The sequence below is a fragment of the Sinocyclocheilus anshuiensis genome, unplaced genomic scaffold, assembly GCF_001515605.1.
Source record: "Sinocyclocheilus anshuiensis isolate Anshui unplaced genomic scaffold, SAMN03320099.WGS_v1.1 scaffold739, whole genome shotgun sequence".
NCBI classification, from domain to species: Eukaryota; Metazoa; Chordata; class Actinopteri; order Cypriniformes; family Cyprinidae; genus Sinocyclocheilus; species Sinocyclocheilus anshuiensis.
The window spans coordinates 1,214,193-1,228,933 of record NW_015551105.1 but is presented as its reverse complement, the minus strand read 5'-3'; the positions used below and the strand labels follow the sequence as shown (position 1 = coordinate 1,228,933).

General features: G+C 36.4%; 1 protein-coding gene across 1 annotated transcript in view; it reads right to left on the bottom strand.

The window, feature by feature from the left end:
- The window catches only part of LOC107662853 (uncharacterized), a 38,829-nt gene that overhangs the window by 21,794 nt on the left and 2,294 nt on the right, over nt 1-14,741 (bottom strand). The window contains exons 3-6 of the mRNA XM_016452968.1: nt 9,083-9,170; nt 8,831-8,882; nt 6,462-6,574; nt 3,060-3,155 (exon numbers count right to left, since the gene is read on the bottom strand). Coding sequence (XP_016308454.1) covers nt 3,060-3,155; nt 6,462-6,574; nt 8,831-8,882; nt 9,083-9,170 — 349 coding nt within the window. The remainder of the gene's footprint in view (nt 1-3,059; nt 3,156-6,461; nt 6,575-8,830; nt 8,883-9,082; nt 9,171-14,741) is intronic.

Here is a 14,741-nt window from a genome sequence, read left to right as displayed (position 1 = left end):
TATATATATATATATATATATATATATACACACACACACACAGAGACATTTAAAGAATAATAAAAATATAATAGTGTCTTATATAATGAAATGACACTAAAATAAAACTGTTGGGCAGGACATTGTACACACACTGGAAAAAAATGGTGTAGAAGCAATTTTCACTCAGAATTTGCTAACAAATTTCACAAACAATTGCAAATAAATGGCAAGTTACACACTGAATTAAATGTGAAATGTTGAAGTAGAAAACCTGAAATAGTATTTTCTTGTATGACATACTCCAATAATATTTGCTTTATTTACAACTTAGAAAACAATTACAGTGCACTTTTCATTTTAAAAGTAGTAACCATGAAATATGTCAGTAGAAACCTAAAACCCAGAAAACCCAGTACTTACATGTATAGGGTTTCTTTAATTTTATCATATTCACACCAGGTAATTGCTCTTTTTATTACTGATTACTGCAAACATTATCAAATCTCTCCGTAAAAAGTGCAAATGAATAATAGCTATGAAGAAAAGCTTGATTAAATCATATAATTCACCCAATAACTGGTAGCCAGAAAACTAATTCTTTATGACATTATGTCCTTAAGATAACATTGTTAGTGGCCATTATAGTGGTCAGGGCTGCTGAATAACGCTTTCTCTTACCTCACCAGATAAGACCTTGACTGTCTCGTGAATAGATTTTTATTATGCACTCAAACTACAGTAAACAATAGCAAATTAATTAGTTTATCTCAGCATAGTGATTTGCAGACAATAGAAAGCAATAGGAAACTATTAAAGGGAGAATAAATGTGTGCATATTGAAAACAGAGATAAAAGAGAATGAATCAAAAGCAAATGGACAAATGCCTCTTTGTCAAAAGCAGATGCAGACAAACCAAGCTTGCAAAGAATAAACCCTGGGGACAAAAATATTAATATTTGTTCCCTTTTTCCCCCATGGAAGCAAATTAAACAGGATTAGGATGCATAAAGCTGCATCAGAGCCCAGTGTAGTTAAATACAATTCTCAGTTTCTTGCCAAGACTGCACACTCCCTTCAAGCAGCACCCAGAAATGGAAATTTTGTCATAATTTACTCACACTCATGTTTTTTTTCCAAACCTGTATAAGCTTCTTTTCTTCTGTTGAACACGAACGAAGATATTTTGAAGAATGTTGGTAACCAAACAGTTGTTGGTAGCCATTGACTTCCATAGTATGGAAAAAATTATTATGGAAGTCAATGGGGATCAGAAACTGTTTGGCTACATTCTTCAAAATATCTTTTGTGTTCAACAGAAGAAAGAAACTTACACAGGTTTTGAACAACATGAGGGTGAGTAAACAACAGAAATGTTATTTTTTGGGTAAAAAAAATAATACCTGTAATACCTTTAATAAATATTATAATGGTATATTATACTAAAATAACACTAATGTAGACGGTAGACAACGAGGAAGCTCACTAGACTAGAGCCTATGGGTTCTTCTGTTTCTCCTCCATCTGGACTTGTTTGCTTGTGTTTGTGTAACTACGGCTTTCAGTATGTGGCAGTGCAGGGTGAGCATCACACAGGGCAGAAGTAAGTTTGGTGATGCACATTTGCTGCCTAATGCTGCATGATGGGATGTAAACATGAAGACAGATGTGAAGGGTTTATGTGGGTCACTTAAGGTCATCTTCTCAGAAGAAGAGCTGATCTCCACGCTGTTCCAGCACACCTATAGTATGCAATAATTGGAGCACCTCAAATGCTACGATCAACACTGACACACACATGATGGTGCCTAAACATATTTGTATGCCTATATGGAGTGCTTTAGGACATGGAGTCATGGTGAGGTATGTTCCCTGTATGCCCTGGGGTTAGCGCTTATGGAAACTATAATGAGCTGATTTTTCCCAATTGACTCAACACAGTCTGAATGACCCCGAGGGTCAAGTTAAAATGTAACTTAAACTATTAAAAATGGATCTTACTATATAAATGCACAGCTAAATATCAGAAACCCACTACAGTTAAATTGGGAATCATTTTCAATGTTTTGGAAGAAATATCCTTTGCTCACCAAGGCTGCATTTATTTGATCAAAAATACAGTAAAACAGGAATATTGTGAAATATTAGTAGAATTCAAAATAGTTTTCTGTTGTGATATATTTAAAATGTAATTTATTTCTGTGAAGCAAAGCTGAATTTTCAGCATTATTACTCCATTCTTCAGTGTCACATGATCCTTCAGAAAACATTTTAATATGCTGATTTGCTACTTAAAATTTTTGTGGAATCCGTGATGCACTACCATGCAAAAGTTTAAGGTCAGTAACAACACTTTTATTCAGCAATGGAGCATTGAATTGATCAAAAATGACAGTAAAGATAATTATCATGTTGCAGAAGATTTAAAAAATTCCACATTTCTATTATATTGTAATAATATTACTGTTTTTACAGTTTTGATCAAATAAATGCAGCATAAAAGAGGGTTCAAAAACACACAAAAAAACCCTTAATGATTCAAAACTTTTGACCGGTAGGTACTGTATGTAGTTTTCTTTTCTTGGAAGAAATGTACTAATTATGGTTGTACATAGTTAGATACACAGAAGTGTAATTAGTGTCAACCTTCATTCTGTTACCAATTAAGTAAATGTAGATCAGAGTGATACTATAATAGTAAAATCACATAAAGCTAAAAGGTAATTTAATGAGCAGTTATTTTTACATAAACAATTTAATGGGAACAAAACGAAATGAAGAAAAAAAAAACATTATGCTGCTTATTTGTTGTATTGGCTAAGGCAACTGTCCTGAATGTGAATGAAACCTCACATCATGTGGCTTTTTGAGAAGTGGAACCTGGGAACAGGTGTGTGTAATCAGAGTTGGGTTAGAGTGAGCAGATTGACCACTAATAGTGACCAGTGTTCTGTGTTTCTGAGAAACGGCATGGAGGAGGAAGACTGAATCTGGAGGTTTGTGCCTGGTGCTGATGCGGGCGTGTGTAGGTGTGTGCGTGTGTGTGGGACGGACGGAGGTTGTCAGAACACCTCCTCACCTGTACGGGAACCATACGATGGCGCTTCAGTGCCCCCTTCTGGTGGAATCTGACAAAGCAGCCCACACAATAATCCTCTCCGCATTCTGCACACATCTGAAACAGATCAAAAACAATTAAATTAACCCAGGACTTGTACGGCAAGGTATATTCACCCCAAAAACTTTAATATCAGCAATATATATTTAAATATCTTGCACTTTTTGCATAACAGGATACATATTAAAATGGAGAGACGGGAGTTGCACGTATCTTAAGGGAGCTCATTATTTTTGTTACCGATTGTAAATGAATGCGGAGGACGGTAGGAGAGCCCGTTTGATGGACAGACGGACAAATAGAATGACAGACTACATAGCAGCACAGGAATTTAAAGGAAGGTCTATCAAACCCACAGCTGAAGAGCCACTTGTAAATGAATCCAGCCTGCTATCTTGATTCATTCGGTCTGAACATCTGCATGTCTTCTCTGATGATGCAGCACTTCAGCTTGAGAGATGCATGATGCTCGGAAGAGTTTGAATTCCTTTGGACAGACTTTGGATATGTTTGGAATAATATTTCTGCAGTCTACATGAAAATTTTTGCACAGTAGTATGTTTGTATCGAATATCTATTTAACCTATGACATTTGCCAACATGTGGATGCAAAGCACACTGCATGAAATACTGTATCCCACAATGCAGTGTGCTCTACTTGACCTTCTGTTACCAGCATTACAAATGAACCAGAAGCTTACTTTCTCACTTAAGACTTATTTTCCACAAAATTAAATATTAGACAATGCAGAATGCTATAGTCAGTGTTGTTATTGTTTACTAAAACTAAAACTATTAAAAAAATGTTTTTGTTAAATAAAATAAAATATAAATATTAGATGAAAATCTTTAACGTAAAAACTTGTCTTGGCGACTAACTGGAATAAAATAAGTTTAAGTACTAAAATGACTAAAACTTAAATAAAAAATAAATGAAAGCTAAATAGAAATATATAAAAATGAATATAAATGATAAAAAACTTAGACTTACAAACTTAAACAAAAATTTTGTTTTGGCAACTAACTGAAAATAAGTGTGTTAAAATACTAAAATGACTAAAACTTAAATACAAATAAATTAAGATAAAAAGATAAAAAGAACTATGCACATAAACATTACTACTAAAATTAAAATGAAGATATAAAAATGAAAGCTCATCCAAAATATTATTTGAATAGTATGTAAATAATAGGTTACTAAAATAACACTGACTATAGTCTGAAATAGTTCTGCAACTTAAAATAGGTGGAAACATATACAAGCATACAACTCACAATATTTATGTCAGATAAAGATAAGCAACATAAAGGTAGTATGCTCTTCTGAGTGCAGCCATAGTTTTGCACTTGCCACTTCATTAGTCTAAAGGTCAAGTGACCAGTCACAATTTGGTTTGTTTTCCATGCTGTTTAAGGAAGAGCCTATCTAAAGTAGTAAACACCAACTCATTCAAATGAGTGGAAATGTGTAGACTTTGCAATGTCTGTCCAAATGTTTCCTATTTCAAAGCCGAAGTTCTGCATCTTCATACATAGCAGACATTTACAGATAATTTCACAAAGCTGAATATACAGTTCTGCTCATGGATTTCAAGTTCTAGTTTACTTTCAACTAACTACTGGAAGTGCCATACAAGCCAGTCAATCACTCAATCACGAGAAACTGGAGATATCAGCCATTTCTATGTACAATATGCATCTGATTTAAAAGCATGATGTCAGAGAAGTATATTTCACATATTGAAAAATTAAGTAGGCAGGCAGTATCCAGTGTACATGCATTTTGTAGTAAACAGTACAGTACATTCTATTTCGAACAAAACAACAGCTTTCAACTTTAGCTCCTGTGGGTTCCTCTAGGTCTGTGTCAGTGAGCACGGAGGGAACCCTTAGGAAGCCTTGGCTCTACACATCCATAAATACATTGAGACAGACATACACACAGACCCCGAACATTCACTTTAACACACTTGCTGTCTTTGACAGCCAAATGCATGTGTGCAAATTCCACAGGTACATTTCCCCTCGAGACTGTCTGTCTCAAAGCACTCAAGTCCTCTTCACACACACACACTAGCAATGCATGAAAGTCCCAAATCTCCCATGGGTGACAGGGTCCCCTTTAATACAGCCACACAAACACGTGCACACACACTCACGGTGAATAAAGAAAAGGGTAAATACAGTGCTGCTCTGTGAATCTACAGCTGTGCCCATTACCGGCTCCTTTAATGGCCACATAAAAAAAGATCTCATTTCAGCACGACACCACTGAAATAAATTACAGCAGCGGCATTCTCCCCAAACTGATTTTTAAGAGGGCTTCCGGACTACAGAATCTGCACTTCATGTCTTCTTTGCTGAGAAATACTGTTGGATGAGTAGGAATATATTTGCAGCACTGTATTTAGCAGCAGTTCAATCTAGTGCTGCCAAAGTAAAAAGTGGAATCTTACTGTTAGGAGCTAAGGAAGCTCTTTTATTCGAACTGATGGAGGATAACAAACCCTTGTGTCATGCACTTTAGTTCTGAAGAGCCAGAGTTTGACTATCTGTATGAAGTCTGGTTCACACTGCAGCTTAGTCTGGTTGAGAAAACTGCTTAACCGATATGTCTGACATGGGATGGGTTTATTTGAAGTTCATGGTACCAGTGTGGGAAAAAAATGTATGCATGAAGTGGCATGGCATGAAAGATCTCTGTGAATGTCTATATGTGCAGAAATGATAAGCTAAAAAAATTACAGAAAAAAATTGAATGTTTCTCAAGGATATCTTGTTTACTTGCTACAAAGTTACTCTAAGAAAACTACTGCAAGTCTTTTAAATTTGAACCACCATGAACTTTGCAAACTTCTGCAAATACTCTGATTAGCTTGCCCAGAAACGCTTACCAAAAAAGTTCAAAAGTTAGAGGTCAGTAACATGTTTTTGAAAAGCAATTAATGGTTTCATTCAGCAAGGACGCATAAATTGATCAAAAGTGACAGTAAAAACATTTACATTGTTACATCTATTTCCAGTAAATGCTGTTCTTTTGAACTTTGTATTCATCAAAGAAACCTGTAAAATGTTTTACGGTTTCCACAAAAATATTAAGCAGCATTGTGTCACAGGAATACATTTCATTTTAAAATGTATACAAATGAAAACACTGTTATTTTAAATAGTAACAATACACAGTATTGCACAATATTACTGTTTTTATTGTATTTTTGATCAAATAAATGCAAACTCCAGCAAAAAATGCTAACTTTAGAGCGGCAGTGTATACCTGAGACATGATGCATGATGAATGAAAGGGATGGATAGTCTGGAATTAAGAATAGTTCTGTTCACATAACAGAACGGATGAAAACTCACCAGTCCGGCCAACTGAACTTCACACTGTCCACAGACTTTTCCTTTCAGGTTGAGCTTCCTGTTAGTGCCATGTACCTTGGCGGCTCGTTCCGCTATTACCTGCTCCTGTACTGCTGCAGTTATACAAAGACACACACAATTCAGAACTCTACACATGAAATCTGTTCCATAATTTAATGAGCTACCTCATCATCAACTGCCTACATAGGATGGTACCTTCTGAGAGAATCATGTCATCTGACTGATTTGGAATGTTCCACAAGCGCATCGACATCACACAAATAGTATTCAACAAGTGAGACTCGACAGTAGATTCCAACAGAGCTGGTACATAGCATGTTGCTAAGTTAATGATTCAATATGGAAGTATATCCATTCTACCGTTCAAAAGTTTAACCCAGGGAACAAAGGATCCTTTGTTATGTGTTCATTATGTGCCATATAAATCTGGGGAACACAGGACCCTGCATGAATGCTCAAATAAAACAAAACTTTTGGATAAAATAGCCAATTAATTCATTAGATGGAGCCCTTTTCATCAAGACTTTGCAATACTGAATAAAGTGCATTTATAATTTCACTTGCAGTACTGTTTTCACCTTGCAAAAGATCATTATTGTTATCTTTATTTCTTTCTTGTTTTCAGAGAATGTATTTTAAATTGTTACACATTTTTTTTTCTTGAACAAATCAATGGACAAATCTCACTAAAGTTTGTCTAATTTCTGTTTAAAACATGAACAATTTACAAATGGGGTAAAAAACGATAATAAATATAGCTACAAGCAGCAATAGTAGGGCTGTAGCACAGTGCAAAGCAGGAAGAGCAAAAACAGCAAAAATTAAATGAACATGGAAAAACACCCAGTTCAGAATTATAGGTGAGAATGAATGCAGAATGAACAGAAGTTCACATTAAATTTATAGGAGAAGTAGGTAAAAAAAACTGTTATTCATTTAATTCAATATGGCGGACAGGCACATTAATGGAAAATGGCAAACCAATGGAATGAAAGGATACAAAAATAACAAAATGTGGACAATGTTTTCAAAAGTTATAAGCATTTTTGCAAATATCTTTATATCTCTGGAACACTAGGTGGCGCTGTGTTCAAATTTCTCAGGTACCTCTGGGACGTGCTGTCGATGATTCCTACCAATTTTTGTGCATACTGTATATGTCAATCAGTTCAAAAGATATCACAATTTATGGCAAATTTCAAAATGGCGGACAGGCGGCAAAATCCTGGTATCCTTATCTGATCCTGGTAAAATCGACATCCACAGATTCGACATGACCCAAGGAATCCACAGACACCAAGATCATAATTTCCTGACTAACAGTTCAAAGGTTATTAGCAAAATAAGACATTTTTCGTATCTCATGATCCATAGGTGGCACTGTTGCCAAATTTGACATGGGCCCTCAGATCATGGTGATGAAGCATACCAAGTTTCGTTTCGATTGATCAAAGTTTGGCCGAGATACCGCCTCTGAACCAGTTTTGGGTCAACATCGTTTACAGCATCATAACTTTTTTCTCACCAGTAGGACATACAATTCTGTTCAGTCATTTCTGTGTGGCTCAGTCCAAAGTTCATCTCACAAAATTTGAAGGCGTAGCAAAAAAATGGAAAACTGTACTTTTCAAAATGGCCAATACTTGATGTATGCTATTGAATGTGATCAGCATAAAGAGAGGAATCAGATGAACCAAATTTCATTTTTCTACAGCAAAGGGTTCAAACGTTATAACCATTTGAAAAGTGGTGATAACTGGTGGTGTCGCTATAGAGTTGGTCCTAGGGACCCCAAAGTTGGTCAGATCATTATTCATGACCATCACTACAAGTGTGCCAAATTTAATAATTTTCCTATGTTCCATTCATAGGGCTGCCATAGACTCCAATTGGGGGAAAATAAAATAACAGATGGCCCCTAACTACAGCCCCTTCAGGGCTTGGCCCCTAATAATTCAATAGATGTTCTCTGAAAACAAATCTTATCTTACTCAGTGTGTTGCTTCTCAAGTATATTTACCTTGTTATAAGGACGCTTACTAGAAAATAAGTAAAAAATAATGACCAAGAAAATTACTTTTTGCAGTGCAATGTCTGCAACATATACAGTACACGTGATGCCTTAATAATTATTCTGCATATTGTTTGGAACAAGTTTTGTGTCAGTTACTAGACTTTGGAAAAGAATTAAAGACAATTTTGACTTGTACCTTTCGGAAATTCTTACAAAAAAAAGAAGGGTTATGTAATTAAGACTTTACTATGCTTGTGTCCAAGTGATAAATTTGAGGGGAAAAGGAGTTCAAAACAAGCCAGGCAAAACACATCTCAGATTCCAGTCCACCCACCTGGCACAGGTTCGTCCTTCAGCACTCTAATCTTCATCTTGCCTGGAGAGAGCTGCCCGAAACAACATATTTCAAACACCACATTATCACCAAAACCACCGGTGAACTGTTCATGCAGTTAATTCTAGAAAGTGCGTCCAAGGTTTTGGACTATCCCTGGCATGAATGAAGGTGAAGTCAGCCTGATTTTAACTGGATATTTTAAACAGACAGACAGGCTGACAGACTTTATTTGTGTATCTGCATGAAAACTCTTACTCCGTGAGGTGCGTTCTCCTTGTTTGTCTTAACACTCTGAACCCCGGGCTGTGCTGAACGCCAATGAGAAGCTCCCATCTTCCTGTGTGGGAAATATCACAGAAAGTTGCTCAATTTAGCACAGAACTGCAACTAGTTGTAATAGCTAATGGTGTGTCTCATAAAGCAAGAATCATTTGGAGGACTTACTATTACTTTTTGAAAACCCCCTAACCCCAAGTAATAAAATCTAGTGCGTAACTCATGGTAAACTTTTAATTAAGCACATATCAAATAGTGGAAAACAAACACAAACATTACATGAAAGCTTTTGCCCTACATAATTCACACAGATACACAGACGGAGGTCGACTTCATTTGTTTTCTGATTTGTTGCTTTGGTTGCCACATCAAATCAACAGTCTAAATAATTCACGGCGTGATTGCGGGGGAGGCCGTCTGTTTAGAGTGGGCTGTCATACTGGCGTCGAGCCGCAAGCCTGAGTGTGTTCAAAGGATGGAAATGTATGTTATGTGTGTCTGGCTGTACGATATAATTTTGCAAGAAGTAAAGAGGTAACCGTGCTTTTGAAATGTCTCTTTCTCTCATGTGGGTCATGAAATTCTTTGGATGGCCGCCTGAAAAATTCTGAAAAAATAAATCAAGAATGAGACTGTTTTCATATCAAAATCTCAGAGGAATGTGTAGTTGGTGACAGATCATGTGACTTTACTACTGAAATGCTTGAGCTCAATGTGTTCACATGCTCAGAGGAAGCAGGGTAGGCACTCGTATTTGAGTTTTTACTAATTACTAATTTACTAATTTGTCAAAGCAACTTACCATACACTAATTAGAGACGGTCCCCTTGGAAACATCTTAAGGTTAAGAGTCTTGCTCCGGGGCACAACGGTGAAAGTTATTTAAATACTACGTTACATCAAGTCAAAACATATAAAGTGGCCCCAAAAGTATCTAGACATTTAAAGGGTTAGTTCACCCAAAAATGAAAATTCTGTCATTAATTACTCACCCTCAGTCACCCTCAATATTCACTGAACGCAAACAGCGTATGTTGTTCTGTGTCAGCCGCACTACACGGATACGTTGTTTTCGTTCAAATCCGTGGATATTCTCCAAAATGGCGCTAGGGTGACGCGGAGGAGACGAATTGTTGAATAAAGTCGTTTTTTTTTTTTTTGCACACAAAGAGTATTCTCGTAGCTTCGTAATATTATGGTTGAACCCCTGATGTCACATGGATTATTTTACCGATCTCCTTGCTACGTTTCTGGACGCTGAACGTGGTAGTACCCTTGCTGTCTATGGGAGGGTCAGAGAGCTGTTAGATTCCATCAAAAATATCTTAATTTGTGTTCCGAAGATGAACTGAGGTCTTACGGGTTTGGAACGACATGAGGGTAAGTAATTAATGACAGAATTTTTGGGTGAACTAACCCTTTAAGCCACACATTTTGTTCAAAAGTTCGGGCTAGTAAGATTTTATGTTTTTAAAATCATTTATACTCAAAGGCTGCATTTATTTGATTAAATATACACTAAAAACTGAATTTAGAATAACTCTTTTCTCTTTGAATATATATGAAAATGTAATTTATTCCTGTGATGTAAAGCTGAATTTTTAGCATCATTACTCCAGGCTTCAGTGTCACATAACAGTTTACAAAACATTCTAAGATACTGATTTGCTGATCTAGAAACATTTCTTATTATTATCAACACTAAAAACAGTTGTACTGCTTAATATTTTTGTGGAAACCATAATACACATTTTTTCAGGAATTTTTAATTCATGGAAAGTTCCAAAAAATTATTTATTTATTTATTTATTTTAATTTTTTTATGTCTTTACTCTCACTTTTGATCAATTTAATGCATCGTTGAAGAATAAAATTATAAATTTCTTAAAAAATCTAACCAAATATAAATATATGTAACAGAATTATATCTTCCGCCAGAAAAAAATGATAAATATAATCGCTCAGAAAAGTAATACTTTAATATTTACGGTTAGGAGTTTGTTTAGATATCTAACCCAAAGTATAAGCAATAAGAAAAGTCATGAATAGATCAAACTAAAAATACACAGCTCAGCAGCTCCACTAAAATCCATCTCATATTATAAAAGAGTGAGATAGTCAGAGACTTTGGAAGGGGCCAGGAGGGAGAGAGGACACTTCCTCTGCATGCTGTCCACTCTCATTAAGAGCTGTTTATGTGCTGGCCTTTATCAGTCTGATGGAGACGGGCGTTTGGGACGGGGATTAACCGCGCTCAAGCCTGCCTGTCAGCATTATAGAGAAATGCACAGGCAACGTGGCAGTTGTGCTAACAACTGGCGGATTACCATCACATGCACACTGAGTGCAAACCAACAAGACAAACACTTATCTCCTGTCAGGGTCACAGACATCAGACTCCTCTGCTACTCGAGTTCATTGTGTGGCAGCAGTGGGACAGGTGAGGGGTTACTATACTGCACATTTAACCTGGTGTTAAATTAGATTTCAGAGTGATAAAAAATGACCTCTGGAAGTGCTATTCTTCTCAATAAATGAACTTGAAAATTTTAATAAATTATAATTTAATAAGTTAACCATTTAAACTTCATTTAATATAACGACACAATTTAATAAGCATAAAAAAATACACAAAATGTTGGCAAAATAGTCCCATTTTAATCATCTTGTACTATTTATGGGTATATATATATATATATATATATATATATAAGGTTTTTGTGACTTAACACAATACTAGAACTTTTTTTCCATCATTACATTTTTTTCTCAGAATTACAAGATATAAACTAAGAACTGCAAGATATAAACGCTGAATTGCAAGTTATAAACTCGCAATTCTGAGAAAAAAAAATCATAATTGTGAGATAAAATGTTGCAATTATCTTTTTTTATTTCGTGGTGGAAACAAAAACAGATTTGTGAGATGTAAACTCAATTCTAAGTTTATCTTGCAATTCAGATTTTTTGAGAGAAAAAGTCTCAATTATGATATAAACTCAGAATTGCAAGAAAAAGTCTGAATTGTTATAAGAAAAAAAAATGCTTTTTAATTTTTAATTCTGTGGCAGAAATGAGCTTCCATAGATTTCTGTCTTAATATATTTTAAAATGTAATTTATTCTTGTGATGCAAAGTTAAAATTTCAGGATCATTAATCTAGTCTTCAATGTCACTGATCCTTCAGAAATCATTCTAATTTACTGATTTGCTGATTTCTTCTTTTTATCAATATTGAAAATGGTTGTTCTGCTTAATATTTTTGTAGAAACTGTGATTCATTCTTTTCAAGACTCCTTTATAAATGCAGAGTTCAAAAGAACAGCATTTAATTAAAATATTTTCTAACATTATTAAAGTATTTACTGTCACTTCTGACCAATTTAATGCATCCTTATTGAATTAAAGTATTAATTTCTTAACAAAAAACCCTTACTGACCCCAAACTTTTGAACTGTAGTGTATACTGATGTCCAGCTCTGACGGAACAAGCAACAACAAAGTATGCAAAGAAACTTCAAGTTTGTTTCAGCGGTCCACTTTGTGAGTACAGTTTATTCACCCATCGAGCATAAGGCCAGAGCCCATCGGCTCTCATCTGCTCTTATGAATTCACATGTGGCCCTTAATCCTCTGCTTTCGCTACAATAAACAGCGAGCAGGTTGAGCGTGGAGGAAGATAACATCAACCATTCCCAGCACGGCACCCGCAACAGAAGTTCTGCTTTGATTAATGGTCGCCGATAAGAGCTAATCTGAAAGAGTTTTATTTAATAACATCCGTATGGAGGCAGTTGTAATTTAGATATGGTACCGCTTATATCCCTTAATATGACAGTTCCGGTACACGGCCTAGATCTCACAGACATCTTGTCTATAGCTGCATTCTCTATGCATTCATCTGATTATCACGAAGTGCTGACTTATGTTATTGATACAGGTGCAATTGGTGCCGTCCATCCCCATGAAGATTGGCCTTCTGCCTCACTGATATATCCGCTTTCCAGGCAAAAATATTTAAAATTTCGGATAAATTCATTCTTCATGCTGTCTCAACATAATTCATCCTGACCAACTGGATGTATATGTTTGCATTTGTTCGGCAGTATATATGGGAATATGATGTATTCACTGTATCTACTCCATTACCGTAGTGTTTCCCTCCCCTGCTGCATAATGAGCTTATATGTACGACTAAAACGGCCGCCACTATAAATTCATGAGGTGGACCTATACAGGTCACATTTTAGTGTTATTAATGAAGAGCTGAAGGAAAGGGGCCGGGCCGAGAAGAGGGAGAGAAAGAGAGACATCAAATTAATAACTAGTGATGTTATTTTTTCCTATTCTTTTATTTTGACAGAAAACTAATTTCCTGTCTTCCTCGTTTTGGCATAGGGTTCCACTTAATCTTAATTTGTTTGGGAGAAATGGGAAGACAAGCATGGCGATGCAGTGAGAGCAGAGCTGCTGGAGCCGAGATGACTCAATTTCCTTCCACTCGATGGTTATGCTGATTCCATCACACCAGATCGCTCTGAAGTCAAACCATCACCCGAGATTACCCGCAGGAGCTGCATACTCCATGTGACGATCAGATTTTAAAGCTAATGGCATCTCTGTCACTCCATTTCCAATTCTTCTCTACCTTGACTACATATACTTGCATGCCTTTTCCTCTCACGTTACCCAAAGTGTCAAAGGGTAGGCTCACACCGCAAGTCAGTTGTTGTTCACAGAAAGTTTTAAATGTAACCATATCAGATACTGGTCTTAAAGGAATAGTTCATCCAAAAATGACAGTTTGCTGAAAATTGACTCACCCTCAGGCCATCCAAGATGTAAGTTTGTTCCTTCACAAGACATTAAAAGTGGGGTAAGCAATTTTTCAAAAACGCTTTAGAAAACTGATTCGGGCCGAATAGCAAAACAAACTTGTAGCGTGGGCGTGTCTACTCATGATGTGGAGGAGAGAGCGTTCAGTGCACGGGACGGACATTAGCCGAGCCAAGCGACAGAAAGATAGAGATGGCGGATAAAAAACAAAAGAAGAAACCGTCTGCGGAATAAAAGAAGGCTTAAGGCAATAAGCAACAGCTAAAGTCTGTCTAGTACACTGGACACGACAAAGCGACCTTTGAAAATCATTAGAAATTTGTGTCAATACGTCATAAATAGAACACAGAAGCAGTTTTCTGTCGGGGATTTGGCGTGGCGTGCCGCGCCGCATCCAGTGTAGACCATAGATATGTATATATATATCTATGGTGTAGACAGCATCACTGATTATAATGAGTTCTATAGTTAGGGCTGTGACGGTCGCCGTGACAACCGCATCACCGCAGTGGTCGCTTGCCACTGCGGTTGTCTACTGCCACCTGGCGGTAGTGCACGTGACGTCACGCACTTTTAAAAATTATATATATATATATATATATATCAACACCGCGCCACCGGCGGTACTTGGTCCATTACCACCGCGGTGGTAAAAATATGCCACCGTCACAGCCCTATCTATAGTATTTTGTCGCGCCGCGCCACTCGCGTCCAGTGTAGTGTAGACACGGTGTAACATTGGTTTTGCTTTGTTTCACAGAACTAATCATTGCCTGGGTTGCGTACCTATGTGTGG